The 17,733-nt window shown below is 40.5% G+C and overlaps 1 protein-coding gene across 3 annotated transcripts in view; it reads right to left on the bottom strand.

The window, feature by feature from the left end:
• KDM1B (lysine demethylase 1B) overlaps positions 1-17,733 on the bottom strand; it is a 68,340-nt gene that overhangs the window by 33,893 nt on the left and 16,714 nt on the right. For all 3 annotated transcript variants that reach the window (XM_050788664.1, XM_050788666.1, XM_050788665.1), the window contains 2 exons: positions 4,862-4,900; positions 2,703-2,913 (listed from right to left, as the gene is read on the bottom strand). In XM_050788664.1, coding sequence (XP_050644621.1) covers positions 2,703-2,913; positions 4,862-4,900 — 250 coding nt within the window. The remainder of the gene's footprint in view (positions 1-2,702; positions 2,914-4,861; positions 4,901-17,733) is intronic.

Below are 17,733 nucleotides of genomic sequence, written 5' to 3'. Positions count from 1 at the left end.
GGGAATACAGGCATGAGCTACCATGCCCAGGTATCTGTTTTTTTTTTTTTTTTTTTTTTTTTTGAGATGGAGTCTCACTCTGTCGCCCAGGTTGGAGTTCAGTGGTGCGATCTCGGCTCACTGCAAGCTCCGCCTCCTGGGTTCACGCCATTCTCCTGCCTCAGCCTCCCGAGTAGCTTAGTCTACAGGCACCTGCCACTGCACCCAGCTAATTTTTTTTTTTGTATTTTTAGTAGCTAATTTTTTTTTTTTTTTGTATTTTTAATAGAGATGGGGTTTCACTGTGTTAGCCAGGATGGTCTTGATCTCCTGACTTCGTGATCCACCCACCTCAGCCTCCCAAAGTGCTGAGATTACAGGCATGAGCCACCACACCCAGCCTTCTTATCTGTTTTTAAGTGTACAGTTCAGTAGTGTTAAGTACATTCATGTTGCTGTGCCATAGATCTCTGGAACTTCTTCATCTTATAAGACAAACTCTGTATCCATTGAATGCCCATTCCTCATGGAGATACGTTTTCAAAATAACTTTTTTTTTTTTTTCTCTCGAGACAGACTCTTGCTCTGTCACCCAGGCTGGAGTGTAATGGCACAATCTCAGCTCACAGGAACCTCCACCTCCCAGGTTCAAGCGATTCTCCTTCCTCACCCTCCCGAGTAGCTGGGATTTCAGGCATGCACCACCACACCTGGCTAATTTTTTTTATGTTTTCTTTTTTAGTAAAGACAGGGTTTCACCATTTTGGCCAGGCTGATGTCGAACTCCTGACCAAGTGATCTGCCCACCTCGGCCTCCCAAAGTGCTGGGATTACAGGCGTGAGCCACTGTGCCCAGCCTAAAATAACTTTTATGGCATTTTTTTCTGACTATAAAATGAATAGGTTCATAGACGTAAATAACAATCACTAACCCCTGATTATGTCAGTAGTGGAGTTACATTTAGGAGTATACATTATCCTTATTTCTGTGTCTATTAATGGAGAATATTCATATAATAGATATCTGCCTTTGCAAAACCGGAAAAAAATGTCATGAAAGTGTCGTTTTCTAACCTGCTTTTTAATGTGTACAATATCATGAATACTTTCCTGTGTCACTACATATGCATTCAATGGCTGTATAATATTTTCTTATTATTTAACCATTTCCCTATTGCTAGGCATTAAATTTCATCCAATTACTTCACTATTACAAGCAATGTGAAAAGAAATTTCTTTGTACCTAATCTCTGGGTTTACGTTTGATTAGCTGTTTAGGATAAATTCCTAGAAATAGCACTGCTGGGTCAAAGAGTCTCTGTTTTCCAGTTTTTGATGCACGCTGCCAAATCTTCCTTCGTGAACATACACTCTCCCTAACAGTAGTCAAGTGCCTCTTCATCACATCTTCGTCAACCCTGGGAATTACACTTTAGCTTTGATTTCCACCACATCTAGATTTCAGTGTTACTGGTAAAAAACAACAACAACAAAAAACAAAACCTTAAGACAGGACCACAGTGCAAAAATCTATTTGCATAATCAAAAATGCCATTTGTTCCTGTCCAGGTGTAGGAAATCCAGAATTCTTGCTTCTACACCAAGAATTCGAATGTAGAATTTTAAAGATGCCTTTAAAGTAAATAACCAGGCTGGATGCAGTGGCTCACGTCTGTAATCCCAGCACTTTGGGAGGCCGAAAGGGGTGGATCACTTGAGGTCAGGAGTTTGAAACCAGCCTGGTCAACATGATGAAACCTCGTTTCTACTAAAAATATAAAAATTAGCCAGGTGTGTTGGCATGTGCTTGTAGTCCCAGCTACTCGAGAGACTGAGGCAGGAGAATCACTTGAACCTGGGAGGAGGAGGTTGCAGGGAGCCAAGATCGTGCCACTGCACTCCAGCCTGGGTGACAGAGTGAGACTGTCTCAAAATGAAAAAAAAAAAAAAAAAAAAATTAGCCGGGTGTAGTGGCACATGCTTGGAGTCCCAGCTATTCGGGAGCCTGAGGCAGGAGAATCGCTTGAACCCAGGAACTGGAGGTTGTAGTGAGCCGAGATCGTGCCACTGCACTACAGCCTGGGCGACAGAGCGAGACTCCATCTCAAAAAAAATAAAATAAAGTAAATAATCAAAAGCATGCCTGCCCTGCAGTTTTTTTTGAGAGTAGGTCATTTTTCTGGAATCACCAATGGCAATAATTAGAGGCAGAAAGACTCAGAGGAAAAAGGACTGTTCATGTAGTTGAAAACTTTTTCCCGGTAAGTCAGAGTTCATATTATCATTAAACGAGACAGCAATCCAACTTCCAAATAAACACTCATTAAGTCCTGTAGATAATTAGAGTGTTGCAGGTTTTCCAAATTACTGAGGAAAAATTAACCACAAACTATACATAAATGATATGACTGATCCACAGTACAACCATTTCCATGAAATAATGAGGGGCTTTATATCATAGGTCACATACATTTTAAAAAATAAATTTTATCTACTTATTTATTTTTAGAGACAAGGTCTCGCTATGTTGCCCAAACCGGTCTTGAACTCCTGGCCTCAAGGGATCGTCCTGCCTCGGCCACCCAAAGTGCTGGGATTACAGGCATGAGTCACTGTGCCCAGCCTGCACATTTAAAAAAATCCTTTGCATTTTGCTTACTCATACATTCCCCAGGGAGGGGAGTGGGGAATGGAAAGCAGGGAGTCCCAGGAATGGCTCTCACCGTGCACGGAGGGGGCGGCCTTGGAGTGCTCCAGCTTCCCAGGGCTGCCATTGCCAGTGGCAGCGGCGCGGTTTGTGCTGGTACAGGAGGGGCTCATGCCAACACAGTCAGGGTAGTAGGCAGACAGCAGGGGCGCTGCCACGCTGTCTTTCAGCAAAGGAGGTAGGATGAGCATAGAGTACCACCAGTGATTGGAAACTTCCAATACTCTCTGCGATGGGCCAGGCAGGAAGAAGAGAGACAAGCACAGACAAGAAATGTACAAGCAGATTCTGCCAAGGAAAGAGGGTTCTCTTCGTTTTATTCATCTTTAACCCACTATGCTTTTTCTCGCTCAGACTTAACAATTCTATTCCAGAGCTCTACACACACAGATGTAGAAACAAAAATGGGCTGATTAACACCTGGCAAGAATGTCTCCCAAGCAGAATTATTTCCGACATACAGCAACAGCCTCCCTTACCCCTCCCCTAAAACAAGTCCCCCAGCGCCAGGTGAGTCTGAAAGCTGTGCCCATTTACTAGATCGCAAGCCTAGGTTTAAGTCTGATGTGAGAAATGTATCTCTGCTCAGTAATCATCTATCATTCAAGCCCCACGCCTTTAACTTAGGACCTCAAGATAGTTAAAATTGGGAAACTGGGCATAAAAAATAATGCTCCCAAGTAGTAAGTATTACTGCTTTTTGCCAAAGACTACTAAAAAACTTTCAGACGGGAAAGTACACTGCAACCATCAGAATAAGATGCCAAATGTAGAACTGAACAAAAGCAGTTACTTTCAGTCTTCAAATATGTGATCCTGTTCCAGAGTTGACTTAACAAATGGAGTCAACAAATCAGAGCCTTCTCATGATGACTACTGAAATAAAAAAGAAAGTTATGTGGCTTCTAAAGCAACACTGCCACAATCCATGGTAGACAGGCTTTTCTAAATGCAATCCGACACTTATGCTCCAGGAATTCGGAAAAAAAAAAATGTCTATTCTGGAGCCTAGAAAAAAAAATCTGTGTGTGTGTGTGTGTGTGTGTGTGTGTGTACACACACATATATACATAATTATATGGTTTTGCTGGGCCCCCACTCAAATCTCCTCTTGAATTGTAGTTCCCATAATCCCCATGTGTCATGGCAGGGAGCGGGTAGGAGGTAATTAAACCATGGGGGCGTTACCCTCATGCTGTTCTTCTGATAATGAGTTCTCACGAGATCTGATGGTTTTACAAGGGCTTTTCCCCCTTTGCCATCATGAAGGACACATTTGCTTCCTCTTCTGCCATGATTCTAAGTTTCCTGCGGCCTCTCCAGCCATGTAGAACTGTGAGTCAATTAAACTTCCTTCCTTCATAAATTACCTAGTCTCAGGCAGTTCTTTATAGCTAATACGCACACACACACCCTTTTATATAACAGAATGGATTTAAAGGAGATTTGCTAAAAGACAATGCTGTCTCTGCCTGAAAAGCTATCGTAGTTCCTGAGTTTCAGACATCTAGAACAATCCAATCCTGAATCACTGAAAATCAGAATGACTCAGGATTCTAGAAACTCAAGAAACCCAAAATTTAAAAAACTCTTTTCTGAAATAGTCACTGAATCTGGTTACATGGTACACTGGAGTTTGTCAACTCAGGTAGCAAAGTCTTACGAAGACACAGGAAATGTGACCAGCTTTGCCAGCTGGAAGTACTGCTCCCCCTTCCATATCTGGGCGAGGACAGGACAAAGCCAACATGCTGAGGTCAAAATGCACAAGAACACTCCTGCAGCTGAATCCAAGCCAAGACAATCAAATTGTGGCCCTCTTGTGCTTTTCTTAGGAGGACTCAAGTGGAGAAAAGGTCACAAAGTCATCCTTGAAAAACAAGTAGAGCAAGCCTGAGCCCTAGAGCAAGGCAGGAGAGCTGTGTCTTCCTCTTCATTTCCTTTTAAAGAAAACCAATAGAACTTTATTTTTATTTTTTAAGTTGGGGGAAAGACTACCCATAATATCACTATTGCTACCACTTTCATAATATAGTTATGATCATGTAAGATTAAAAAGTCACTGATCATCAACCAAAGAGAAAGAAATTCATGAAGCTGTTACTATCATTTCCTTATAACACTTATCATCAAAGACGCAATTAACCCCAATCCACAGCATGCGGAAGTACTCACTAGATCCTCTGGGAGGGAACAATGATCTGAGGTCTCCGGCTACAAAAGAAAACCAAGTGTTAAATTAGGGTTGCTTATAAAATAGTCTCAGGTATCAATTTGTCTTCAGTAAGATATCTCTTTTCACCTATCAGGCTGGCAAAGAAAAACATTTTGATGAAACAACGTATAAATAAGAGTGTCTGGAGGCCTGGCTCTGTGGCTCACGCCTATAATCCCAGCACTTTGGGAGGTCGAGCAGCACTCTGGGAAGTCAAGGTGGGCGGATCACCTAAGGTCAGGAGTTTGAGACCAGCCTGGCCAAAATAGTGAAACACTGGCTCTATTAAAAATATAAAAATTAGCCAGTCATGGCGGCGGGTGCCTGTAATCTCAGCTACTGGAGAGGCTGAGGCAGGAGAATCGCTGGGATCCAGGAAGTGGTGGTTGCAGTGAGCCGAGACTGCGCCACTGCGCTCCAGCCTGGGAGACAGAGCAAGACTCCATCTCAGAAAAAAAAAAAAAAAGTTAGGGTGTGGGGAGACAGGCACTCTCATAAGGACGTTCCTGGTGGAAAATAAAGGCCTACAACAACCATGAAGGGTGGGGACAAAATACAAACATTTAAAATGCACAATCATCTGACATCATCTTTTATAACTGAAAATACATATGATACATCCAGCAATTCTAACTGGGTTATATTTTCCAGAGAGAGACTCTTGTATATTTGCATCAACCAAAGTATTACAAAGTGTTCAAAGGAGCATTATTTGTATTCAAAAAAAGCTAGAAACTGGCCAGGCTCAGTGGCTCATACCTGTAATCCCAGCATTTTGGGAGGTCAAGGCAGGTGGATCGCTTGAGCCTAGGAGTTCAACACCAACCTGGGTAACACAGAGAGACCCCCCCATCTCTACAAAAATTGCAAAACTCAGCCAGGCTTGGTGGTGCATGCCTGTACTTCCTTGGGTGGCTGAAGTGGGAGGACTGATTGAGGAGTTTGAGGTTGAGGCTGCAGTGAGCTGTAACAGCACCACTGCACTCCACCTGGGTAATGGAGACTTTGTCTCAAAAAAAAAGGAAAAAAGCTAGCAAATACCCAAAGGTCATCAACAGTACAATGGACACCCAAATTGTATTACAGTCAAACAATGGCATGTTGCACAGCAATGAAAACAAACTACGACCACACATTACAACATGGATGCATCTGACAAACAATGTCGGGCAAAAGAAGCTAGAACAGGCTGTGTGCAGTGACTCATGCTTGTAATCCCAGCACTTTGAGAGGCCAAGGTGGGTGGATCACCTAAGGTCAGGAGTTCGAGACCAGCCTGGCCAACATGGTGAAACCTCATCTCTACTAAAAATACAAAAATTAGCTGGGCATGGTAGTGTGCACCTGCAATCCCAGCTACTTGGGAGGCTGAGGCAGGTTAATCGCTTGATCCTAGGAGAAGGAGGTTAGAGTGAGCCAAGATCGCACCACTGCACTCCAGCCTGGGCGACAGATCAAGACTCCGTCTCAAAAACAAAACAAAAAAAGAAGCTAGAACAATCACAGTGTAGGATACTATTCATGTAAAACTTAAAAGCAAGTAACAAAACAAAACAAAACGATATGATTGTAAGTCAGGAAAGTAGGCAGTTACTCTAGGGCAGCAAGCGTTACAGACTGTGATTAAAAGTGACACGGGGCTCCTAAGGGGCTGGTGTGTGTTCAGTTTCTTTCCTGGGAGCCAGCTAAATGGGTACTTGGTGAAAATTCATTGAGCTATGCATTTTGATTTGTGCATTTTCTATATGTTCTATTTCACTAAGAAAAGTTGCCTAAATAAACAAGATTGTCATACCATATGGCCCAGCAGTTCTAGTCCTTGGACTATATTTCAAAGACACTCCTGTCCTTGTGCCAGGCAAGAATGCTCACAGTAGCATTTGTACTTAACAGCCAAAAACTAGAAACAGCCCTTATATTCATGAACACAAGAATAGATACACCAAGGTAGGTTCACACAATGTAATACTACTCTTTGGTATTAACACACCAAAGTTTTAGGCATTGACATGGATGCATCCCCAAAACCTTAATGTTGAGTGAAAAGAGCAAGTTAAAGAGGAATATAAACAATTGTGATATAATTTGTAACCAGTATAAAAATAGGCAAAACTTATGTTACTTAGGGTTTCAGAAATATGTATTAACTCTATAACAAAAAGCAAAGGAATAAGAAACACAAAATTCAAGGCCGGGCGTGGTGGCTCACATCTGTAATGTCTGCATTTTGGGAGGCCGAGGTGGATGGATCACCTGAGGTCAGGAGTTCGAGACAAGACTGGCTAACGTGACGAAACCCCGTCTCTACTAAAAATACAAAAAATTAGTCGAGTGTGGTGGCGGGCACCTGTAATCCCAGCTGCTCAGGAGGCTGAGGCGGGAGAATCACTTGAACCTGGGAGGCAGAGGTTGCAATGAGCCGAGACTGCGCCACTGCACTCCAGCCTGGGTAACAAGAGCGAAACTCTGTCTCAAAAAAAAAAAAAAAAAAACCCACAAAATTCAGGACACTGTTTACTCCTGTAAGGGCAAGAGAGGAAGCACAATAATAACCACTGAGGAGCACACTGGAGGGAGGGACAAAGCCACTGGGAGCGCTCTGTTTCTTCAACTGAGTAGTAGGGAGATACACCAGTGTTTGCTTTTATTCTTTCCTCCTTATATGCAAATTATAATTCTTTGTGTCTATAACTTATTTCATCTTAAAACAACAGCATCTACCCTTTGATATAGAAATTTCATTTGTAGGAACTGATCTTACAAATAAATATACTCAAAAACAGCACAAATAGAAAGCTTTTCACTAAAGCACAGTCAGGAACAGTAAACGTTTAAAAGTAACCTAAACGCCCTTCAATAGCACTAAATTAAGCACGGGACGTCTGTTCAGTGGACTACTTATGAGACAGCCATTGAAGAGAAAGAAGGGCTGAGCACAGTGGCTCACACCTGTAATTCCAGCACTTTGGGAGACCAAGCTGGGAGGATCACTTGAGGCCAGGAGTTTGAGACCAGCCTGGGAAACACAGCAAGACCCTGTTACTACAAAAACATTAAAAACTAAAAGAAATTAGCTGTGCATGGTGGTGTGCCTGTGGCGAGAGGCTGAGTAGGGTGAGAATCACTTGAACTCAGGAGTTTGAGGCTGCACTGGGCTAAGAGGATGCCACTGTACTCCAGCCTGAATGACAGAGACAGACACCATCACTTAAAAAAGAATGAAATAAAAATAAAGAGAAAGAAGAGATCTTTATATACTTATATGAACACATCTTTGAAGACATATTAAATGAGAAAGAGCAAGATCAAAAACGGTATACAGAGTTGTCAACTGTTCTTTTTCATGTTATTCTACAAATAAACCTTCACTGACTTTCTCCTTGACAGCATACTACACTGAAAACCAAAATTACTCAGGGTCAATAAATACCATTTAAATTAGTATTTCAAAAGCTCAGGTTATGGAGAGCAATCGATTCATACTGGAACAGTAAGATGAAGGGGTCTCAAAGGAGGGTGACTGGGTTGCGGGACAAGATTTGATATTATCCATAGAAGTTGGAATTTAAGGGCTGGGTGCGGTGGCTCACATCTGTAATCTCAGCACTTTGGGAGGCCGAGGTGGGCGGATCACGAGGTCAGGAGATTGAGACCATCCTGTGTAACACGGTGAAACCGCATCTCTACTAAAAATACAAAAAATTAGCTGGGTGTGGTGGCGGGCACCTGTAGTCCCCTCGCCACTGCACTCCAGCCTGGGTGACAGAGAGAGACTCCATCTCAAAAAAAAAAAAAAGCTGGAATTTAAAAAGACTATAAAGGCTTTTACTAAGGTGAGGTGAGAAGAAAAGTAATTAAGTTTTCAAAAATGTAAGGAATCTGACACCTCTGAGGCCCTCCTGGAAAAAAATGCTTGATGTTAAAATACAGCCAGCCAGGTTTCAAACCAAAATAAAGAACCTGGGATAGAGGGAACCACGGTAAGAGAAATTACAGAGAGCAGTAAATCTACATAAACATGTAAGTGAGAGTGAACAATGGAGGGAATACAGTTATACAAAATAATAAAATCGCCAAGAAAACTAAACAAAAAACAAAACCGTAACAAAAATTGGGAGAGAAGAAAAGAAAGTGTTATATAATTTATTTTTTCTGATTTCATAACAGGGTATTGACCAATATCATCTAAAATTGAAACATGAAGTTTTATTTTTTTTTCAAGTTAAGAGTGATTTCAACTTTTTTACTTTTCTTCTTGGAAAAGGGTCTCACTGTGCCACCTAGGCTGGAGTGCAGTGGTGCGATCTTGGCTCACTGCAGCCTTGACCTCATGGGCTCAAGGGTTCCTCCCACTTCAGTCTTCTAAGTAGCCGGGGCTACAGGCGCATGTCACCAGGCCCAGGTAATTTCTGTATTCTTCGCAGAGACAGGGTCTCGTCATGTTGCCCAGGTCAAACTCCTGCCTCAGCCTCCCAAAGGGCTGAGATTACAGGCATGAGCCACTGTGCCCAGCTGATTCCCACTTCTTATTTTCATATTTTCTTAACCTTTTAGAGAGTTTTTAGAAACTTATTTCTTGGGATAAAGAAGTATTTTATGTTCAACAATTTCTTATTTCACTTTGGCTTCCTTTTCTTATTTTAAATTGATGTTATATTAAACACAACCAACTTAGAAAACAAAGTGTGTATAGTACTATTCCTTAACAGGAAGCTCTTTGTCAATCAGGCCTTCTCCCTGAATATACACAGAGGTATACTATATAGATACTCTTGAATGAATCTCACTCAATGGTGGTTATTTCACAATGATGACTGCATGCATTTTTTCTATCTTTGTTCTTTTCTATATTGCTGGAATTTTTCAATAATGAACATATATCATTTGTCTAAAAGTAAAGTTATTCTACAGAAAACCTTTGAGTTTTCAAAAACTACTTAGAGAAACTGAAAGTGATGACCACCACCCAAGAAAAAATTTAAAAAACAAAAAGCAAGGCATAGTTTGAATTAGTAGAGATCAAGTCAAAGTTGTCCATTCAATTGTCAGCAAGTAAAAGAGAGGTCAGATTATGGATCACTCCAATTACAGTTTAGTCAAAGCACAGAACAAAATGTAAAAGTCACAGCTAGAGTAGCTGAGAGCAGTGGCTCACACCTGTAATCCCAGCACTTTGGGAGGCCAAGGCAGGTGGATCACCTGAGATCAGGAGTTTGAGACCAGCCTGGCCAACATGGTGAAACCCCGTCTCCACTAAAAATACAAAAATTGGTTGGGCATGGTGGTGAGCACCCGCAGACCCAGCTACTCGGGAGGCTGACATGGGAGAATTGCTTGAACCTGGGAGGCGGAGGTTGGAGTAAGCCTAGATGGTGTCACTGCACTCCAGTCTGGGCAACAGAACGAGACTCCTTCTCAAACAAAACCAAACCACAACAACAAAATCACAGCTAGTATTGACTAATGTAATATTACACAAATCACCCAAAATCTTAAAAAATTATCTGAAACAATTTTTAGAATCATCGCATACACAGGCTGACTGAAAATGGCTAAAAAAAATAGAATCTATTAAAATAGCTCTTTTTGACTGTTGCTTGGCTGAACTCTCCTTTAAATATTATAATGAAATGACACTGAGTCAACTTTTCATTGTCAAGTAATCTGGGACACAGGTAGTTAATTAAGTTTAGTGCCACCAAGACATTGTTCCTGCCAGCTGGACACGCTCCCCTATGCCTCACATGTTCATGGTATTTTCATTGGTCAGTTCCCAGCTCCCAACAGTGCAGCCACACAGCCTGGATATGAACTGCCCACGCCCTCATGTCAGCTCCCTCCCATTTTTTTTCTCTTCCTCTTCTCAGAGAGGCCTTCCACTTTCAAAGTTGAGTTCCAGAATCAATCAAGGGCCTCACCCTGGGCAAGATAGCAAAACCCTGTCTCTATTTAAAAAAAAAAACAAAACAAAAACAAAAATTAGTGAAGCATGGTGGCATACACTTGTAGTCCCAGCTACTCGGGAGACTACGGTGGCAGAATCACCTGAGCCCAGGAAGTCAAGGCTGCAGTGAACCAGGATTACGCCACTGTACTCTGGCCTGGGAGACAAGAGTGAGACTCTGCCTTACAAAAAAAAAAAAAAAAAAAAAAAGAAAAATATCTAGTGCTAAATGGAAAGATTTTGGAAAGGCTCTTACCAATTTCAGGAATCTAATCCCATGCTTAGATCAGTGCTTTCCTTCCCTCAGTCTCAAATCACCAACATCAAGAATAAAAGAAGGGATACCAAGATAGAGCCCACCAACATTAAAAGGAGAACAAGGAAACAGTACGAACAACTTTAAATTAAAAATGTGACAACACAGATGAAAAAGACAAACTGCTTGAAAAACACAACCTTCTAAAACGGAAAGAAGTCATAAACCACCTAAATGGCCATGTATCTGTTAAAGAAACTGAATTTGCAATTTCTGAACTTTTTACAAAGAAAGCTACTGGCCCAAATTGTTTCATTAGTGAATTCAACCAAACACACAAAAAAAGAAGTAATATCAAACTTATATGACAAACAAAATAGAAAAGAGGATATACTGCTCGTTTCACAGAGCCAGCATAACTCTGAAAGCAGAATCTGACAAGGTTATTACAAGAAAGGAAAGTAACAAAGTATCCAAGACACAGATGCAAAAATCTTTAACAAAATTCAATCAAATCTGGGAATATATAAAAAGAACAATATATTAAAAACAAATGGATTTTTTTCCCCCAGGAATGCAACATTGATTCAACATTCCCAAATTGGTGTAATTCATTACATTTGCTGACGAAAGAAGAAAAAGCAATGGTCATCATAAAAGATGCAGGAAAACTATTAGCCCACGTCTGTTCATCATAGAAAGTTATCAGCAAATTAGGAAGAGAAAAGGAGACTGCTCAATCTCATAAAGAATGTCTACAAAAAGCTATAGCCGACACTGTATATGACACTGAACACATTCCTCCTGAAGTCAGGAACAAAGGACGGTGGCCTGCTCTCATCACCTCTATAGAACACTATCACTGGCGGTCCTGACCCATGTAGTAAGGCAACAAAAAGGGAAAAAAGACTGAGAAGAGGTTTGTAGACAATCATGATTGTTTGTATGACTGATTTGCAGACAACCCAAAGGAATCTACAAAAAGATCTATGAAACTTGCTAAGTGAAGTTAACAAAGTCTGTGGGTACGAGGCCGATATACAAAAGTCGATTGTATTTCTATATAGTCGCAACAGTGCACAACTTGAAAATGGAGTTAAAAACAAATTTTATCAGTCAGGTACAGTGGCTCACGCCTATAATCCCAGCACTTTGGGAGGCCGAGGCAGGTAGATCACGAGGTCAGGAGTTCAAGGCCAGCCTGGCCAACACAGGGAAGCCATCTCTACTAAAATACAAAAAATTAGCCAGGTGTGGTGGTGCGTGCCTGTAGTCCCTGCTACTCAGGAGGCTGAGGCAGGAGAATTACTTGAACCTGGGAGGCGGAGGTTGCAGTGAGCCAAGATCGTGCCATTGCACTCCAGCCTGGCGACAAAGCAAGACTCCGTTTCAAAAAATAAATAAATAATAAAAAAATAGGCCAGGCGCGGTGGCTCATGCCCGTAATCCCAGCACTTTGGAAGACCAAGGCAGGCAGATCACCTGAGGTCAGGAGTTCGAGACCAGCCTGGCCAACACAGTGAAACCCCGTCTCTACTAAAAATATAAAAAAATTATCTGGGCATGGTGGTGGGTGCCTGTAATCCCAGCTACTCGGGAGGCTGAGGCAGAAGAATTGCTTAAACCCAGGAGACAGTGGTTGCAGTGAGCCAATACGGTGCCACTGCACTTCAGCCTGGACAACAGAGTGAGACTCCGTCCAAAACAAAAAAATCAATCAATTTTATCTACAACTACGGGAAAAAAAAATAAGTATCTAGAAATAAACTGAACAAAGGCATAAAAAATATCCTCAGTGAATATTAGAAAACACTGTTGGAAGACATTAACCTTTAAAAGATGGAGACAAATACCATGCCCATGGGTCAGAAAAGGGGTCAGGAAACATTTTCTGTAAAGGACCAGATAATAAATATTCTGGGCTCTGTCGCAAATACTGTCATTGTAGCATGAAAGCAGCCAATACATAACAATGAGCATGGCTATGTCCCAATTAAAACTTTATTTACAAAACAGGTATGGTGCCAGGAGCAGGAATGAGCATGGCTATGTCCCAATTAAAACCGTATTTACAAAACAGGTGTGGTGCCAGGTGCGGTGGCTCACGCCTGTAATCCCAGCACTTTGGGAGGCTGGGAAGGGAGGATCACTTCAGGCCAAGAGTTCAAGACCAGCCTGGGCAATACAGCAAGACCCTGACACTACAGAAAATTTTAAAAATTAAAAATAAAATAAACCAAACCCAAGCCCAGCAGAAGAAAGGAAATAACCAAGATCAAAGCAGAACTAAATGAAATTGAAACAAAAAAAATATACAAAAGGTAAATGAAACAAAAAGCTGGTTCTTTGAAAAGATAAATAAAGTTGATAGACAATTAGCAAGATTAACCAAGAAAAGAAGAGAGAAAATCCAAATAACTTCATTATGGAAAAAAAAAGATATTACAATTGACACCACTGAAATACAAAAGATCATTCAAGGCTACTATGAACACCTTTACGCACGTAATCTAGAAAACCTAGAAGACATGGACAAATTTCTGGAAAAAATACAACCCTCCTAGCTTAAATCAGGAGGAATTAGATACCCTGAACAGACCTACAACAAGCAGCGAGATTGAAATGGTAATTAAAAGATTACCAACAAAAAAAAGTCCAGGACCAGATGGATTCACAGCAGAATTCTACCAGACATTTGAAGAAGAATTGGTACCAATCCTTTTGACAATATTCCACAAGATAGAGAAAGAAGGAACCCTCCCTAATTCATTTTATGAAGCCAGCATCACCCTAATACCAAACCAGGAAAGGACATAACCAAAAACGAAAACTACAGACCAATATTCCTGATGAACACAGACACTAACAAAATACTAGCTAACGTAGATGCTTAATAACATACTAGCTAACCGGATCCAACAACATATCAAAAAGATAATCCACCATGATCAAGTGGGTTTCATACCAGAGATGCAGGGATGGTTTAACATATGCAAGTCAATAAATGTGATATACCACATAATTAAAAACAAAAATCACATGATCATCTCAATAGATGCAGAAAAAGCACTGGACAAAATCCAGCATCCTTTTATGATTAAAACTCTCAGCAAAATCAGCACACAAGGGACATACTTCAATGTAATAAAAGCCATCTATGACAAACCCACAGCCAACATAATACTGAATGGGGAAGAGTTGAAAGCATTCCCTCTGAGAACTGGAACAAAACAAGAATGCCCACTCTCACCACTCCTCTTCAACATAGTACTGGAAGTCCTGGCCAGAGCAATCGGACAAGAGAAAGAGATAAAGGGCATCCAAATCGATAAAGAGGAAGTCAAACTGTCACTGTTTGCTGACAATATGATCGTTCACCCCGAAAACCCTAAGGACTCTTCCAGAAGGCTCCTAGAACTGATAAAAGAAGTCAGCAACGTTTCCAGATACAAGATTAACATACACAAATCAGTAGCTCTTCTATACACCAATAGCAACCAAGCAGAGAGTCAAATCAAGAACTCAACCCCTTTACCAATAGCTGCAAAATAAAATAAAATACTTAGGAATAAACCTAACCAAGGAGTCAAAAGACCTCTACAAAGAAAACTACAAAACACTGCTGGAAGAAATCACAGATGATACAAACAAATGGAAATACATCCCATGCTCATGAATGGGTAGAATCAATGTTGTAAAAATGACCATATTGCCAAAAGCAATCTAAAAATTAAAAGTGATCCCCATCAAAATACTACTATCATTCATTACAGAATTAGAAAAAATTCTAAAACTCATATGGAACCAAAAAAGAGCCCGCATAGCCAAAGCAAGACAAAGCAAAAGAACAAATTCGGAGGCATCGCACTACCTGATTTCAAACTACACTATAAGGCCATAGTCACCAAAACAGCATGGTACTGGTATAAAAATAGGCACACAGACCAGTTAAACAAGACAGAGAACCCAGAAATAAACCCAAATACTTAGAGGCAACTGATCTTCAACAAAGCAAACAACAAAGTGGGGAAAAGACACTCTTTTCAACAAATGGTGCTGGGATAATTGGCTAGCCACATTTAGGAGAATGAAACTGGATCCTCATATCTCACCTTATGCAAAAATCAACTCAAGATGGATTAAGGACTTAAATCTAGAGCCTGAAACTGCAAAAATTCTAGAAGACAATACTGGAAAAACCTTTCTAGACACTGGCTTAGGCAAGGATTTCATGACCAAGAACCCAAATGCAAATACAATAAAAACAAAGATAAATAACTGGGACTTTAAAGAGCTTTTGCAAGGCAAAAGGAGCAGTCAGCAGAGTAAACAGACAACCCAGAGAGTGGGAGAAAATCTTCATAACCTATACATCTGACAATGGACTAATACCCAGAATCTACAATGAACTCAAACAAATCATTAAGAAACAAACAAACAGTCCCATCAAAAGTGGGCTAAGGACATGAATAGACAATTCTCAAAGAAGATATACAAATGGCCAACAAACATATGAAAAAATTCTCAACATCACTAATGACTGGGGAAATGCAAATCAAAACACAATGTGATAGCCCCTTACTCCCGGAAGAATGGCCATAATCAAAAAATCAAAACACAGTAGATGTTGGCATGGATGCAGTGATCAGGGAACACTTCTATACTGCTGGTGGGAATGTAAACTAGTATAGCCACTATGGAAAACAGTGTGGAGATTCCTTAAAGAACTAAATATAGAACTACCATTTGATCCAGCAATCTCACTACTGGGTATCTATCCAGAGGAAAAGAAGTCATTATACAAAAAACATACTTCCACACGCATGTTTATAGTAGCACAGTTCACAATTGCAAAATTGTGGAACCCACCCAAATGCCCATCAATCAACGAGTGGATGAAGAAACTGTGGGGTGTGTGTATGTATGTGTATATACATGTAACACTACAAAATGTTGTAGTATGGTACAACCATGAAAGACATTTGGTAGTTTTGCAAACATTAAACATAAATTTATGATATAATTCACTGATTACCCTCCTTTTTTCTTTCTTTTTTTTTTTTTAATGGAGTTTCACTCTTGTGGCCAAGGCTAGAGTGCAATGGCATAATCTCAGCTCACTGCAACCTCTGCCTCCAGGGTTCAAGTGATTCTCCTACCTTAGCTTCCCGAGTAGCTGAGATTACAGGCACATGCCACCACACGCAGCTAAGTTTTGTATTTTTACTAGAGATAGGGTTTCAACATGTTGGCCAGGCTGGTCTCGAACTCCTGACCTCAGGTGATCCGCCTGCCTCGGACTACCAAAGTGCTGGGATTTCAGGCATGAGCCACCACACCCAGCCACTCCTAATATATTTTTATTAATAAGAAACAAATACGCCAGGCACAGAAAATAAACTGTATAGTTTATTATTAAATATAATAAAATATAATATATTTACATTTTGAATCCCAGGCTTTTACTGAATCCCAGGCATTATAAAAATATGATGTTTATATTTTGAATCCCAGGTTGAATTTCTCTTATTTGAAATGCTTGGGACCAGAAGCGTTTTGGATTTTGGAATGTTTGCAACATACTTACCAGTTGGACATCCCTAATCTGAAAATCTGAAATGCTCCAATGAACATTTCCTTTGAGCAGAACCTCTGAGCATCATCTCAGTGGTCAAAAAGTTTCAGATTTTGGAGCATTTCAGATTTTCAGACTAGGGTGCTCAACCTGCACCACAAACCACTCAATTGTATGCTTTAAAAGGGTGAATTTTATAATATGTTAATTTTATCTCAATTTCTAGAAACAAAGTATTTTACTTTCGAGATTAAAACGATTCCTAATATTCTTTAACGTACTGCAGGTACCAGTGGCATTTACATAGATTAACACCTTTAACGCACTAGGCACTAAGTTTTTAAACAGTAAGTAATTGCCAAATTTCAAAAAAGGCAAATTATAACAACGATGGCCGATTCCTAACTGCCAAGCATATCAGTTAATCTTTTCTTCCTCACTAATAGGATCCGGTTTTGTTTACTGTTGCAACATGCTCAGTTGTAAAATATTTTCTTCCTCTGTCCTCACTGTAGTTAGGGAAGCTGCATTTATGGTATCAACATCATTATATAAAAACAAAACAAACCAAACCTAACAAAAAAATTAAAACTAGAGTACCTGCATGATCCTGTTCTGGCCAATGAGATATAAATAGAAATCTACTGATGGAAGTTTCAGGAAAGTTCCTGTTTCCCCCAATAAAAGAGGGACAGGCTCAGCTGATACAACCCTCTTACCCTTTGACTGTTCCACCCTTTTCTGCTTAGACTTTGGACACATGACTGGTGGTGTAGCAACTACCTTGTGGCCTTGAGGATGGAAGTTAGACTACAGGTGCCTGGAGTGGAAACTACAAAGAGATTTCCTTGGGCAACAAAACCAACCCTGGACAGCCTGTCTTAACTGCTTATAATGACGGAAAAGTAAAATCCTTAATTGGTTAAGCCATTATACTTGGGATTCTATTACATGCATGCAAATACAACCTTGATAGAATGATCAACACAATACATGAAAAACATACACCATTACTATTTGCTGACTACATTAATGTATCAATTAATTCAAAAGCAAA

This window comes from Macaca thibetana, chromosome 4 (assembly GCF_024542745.1).
Source record: "Macaca thibetana thibetana isolate TM-01 chromosome 4, ASM2454274v1, whole genome shotgun sequence".
NCBI lineage: Eukaryota > Metazoa > Chordata > Mammalia > Primates > Cercopithecidae > Macaca > Macaca thibetana.
This window is presented reverse-complemented; position numbering and strand designations above follow the sequence as displayed.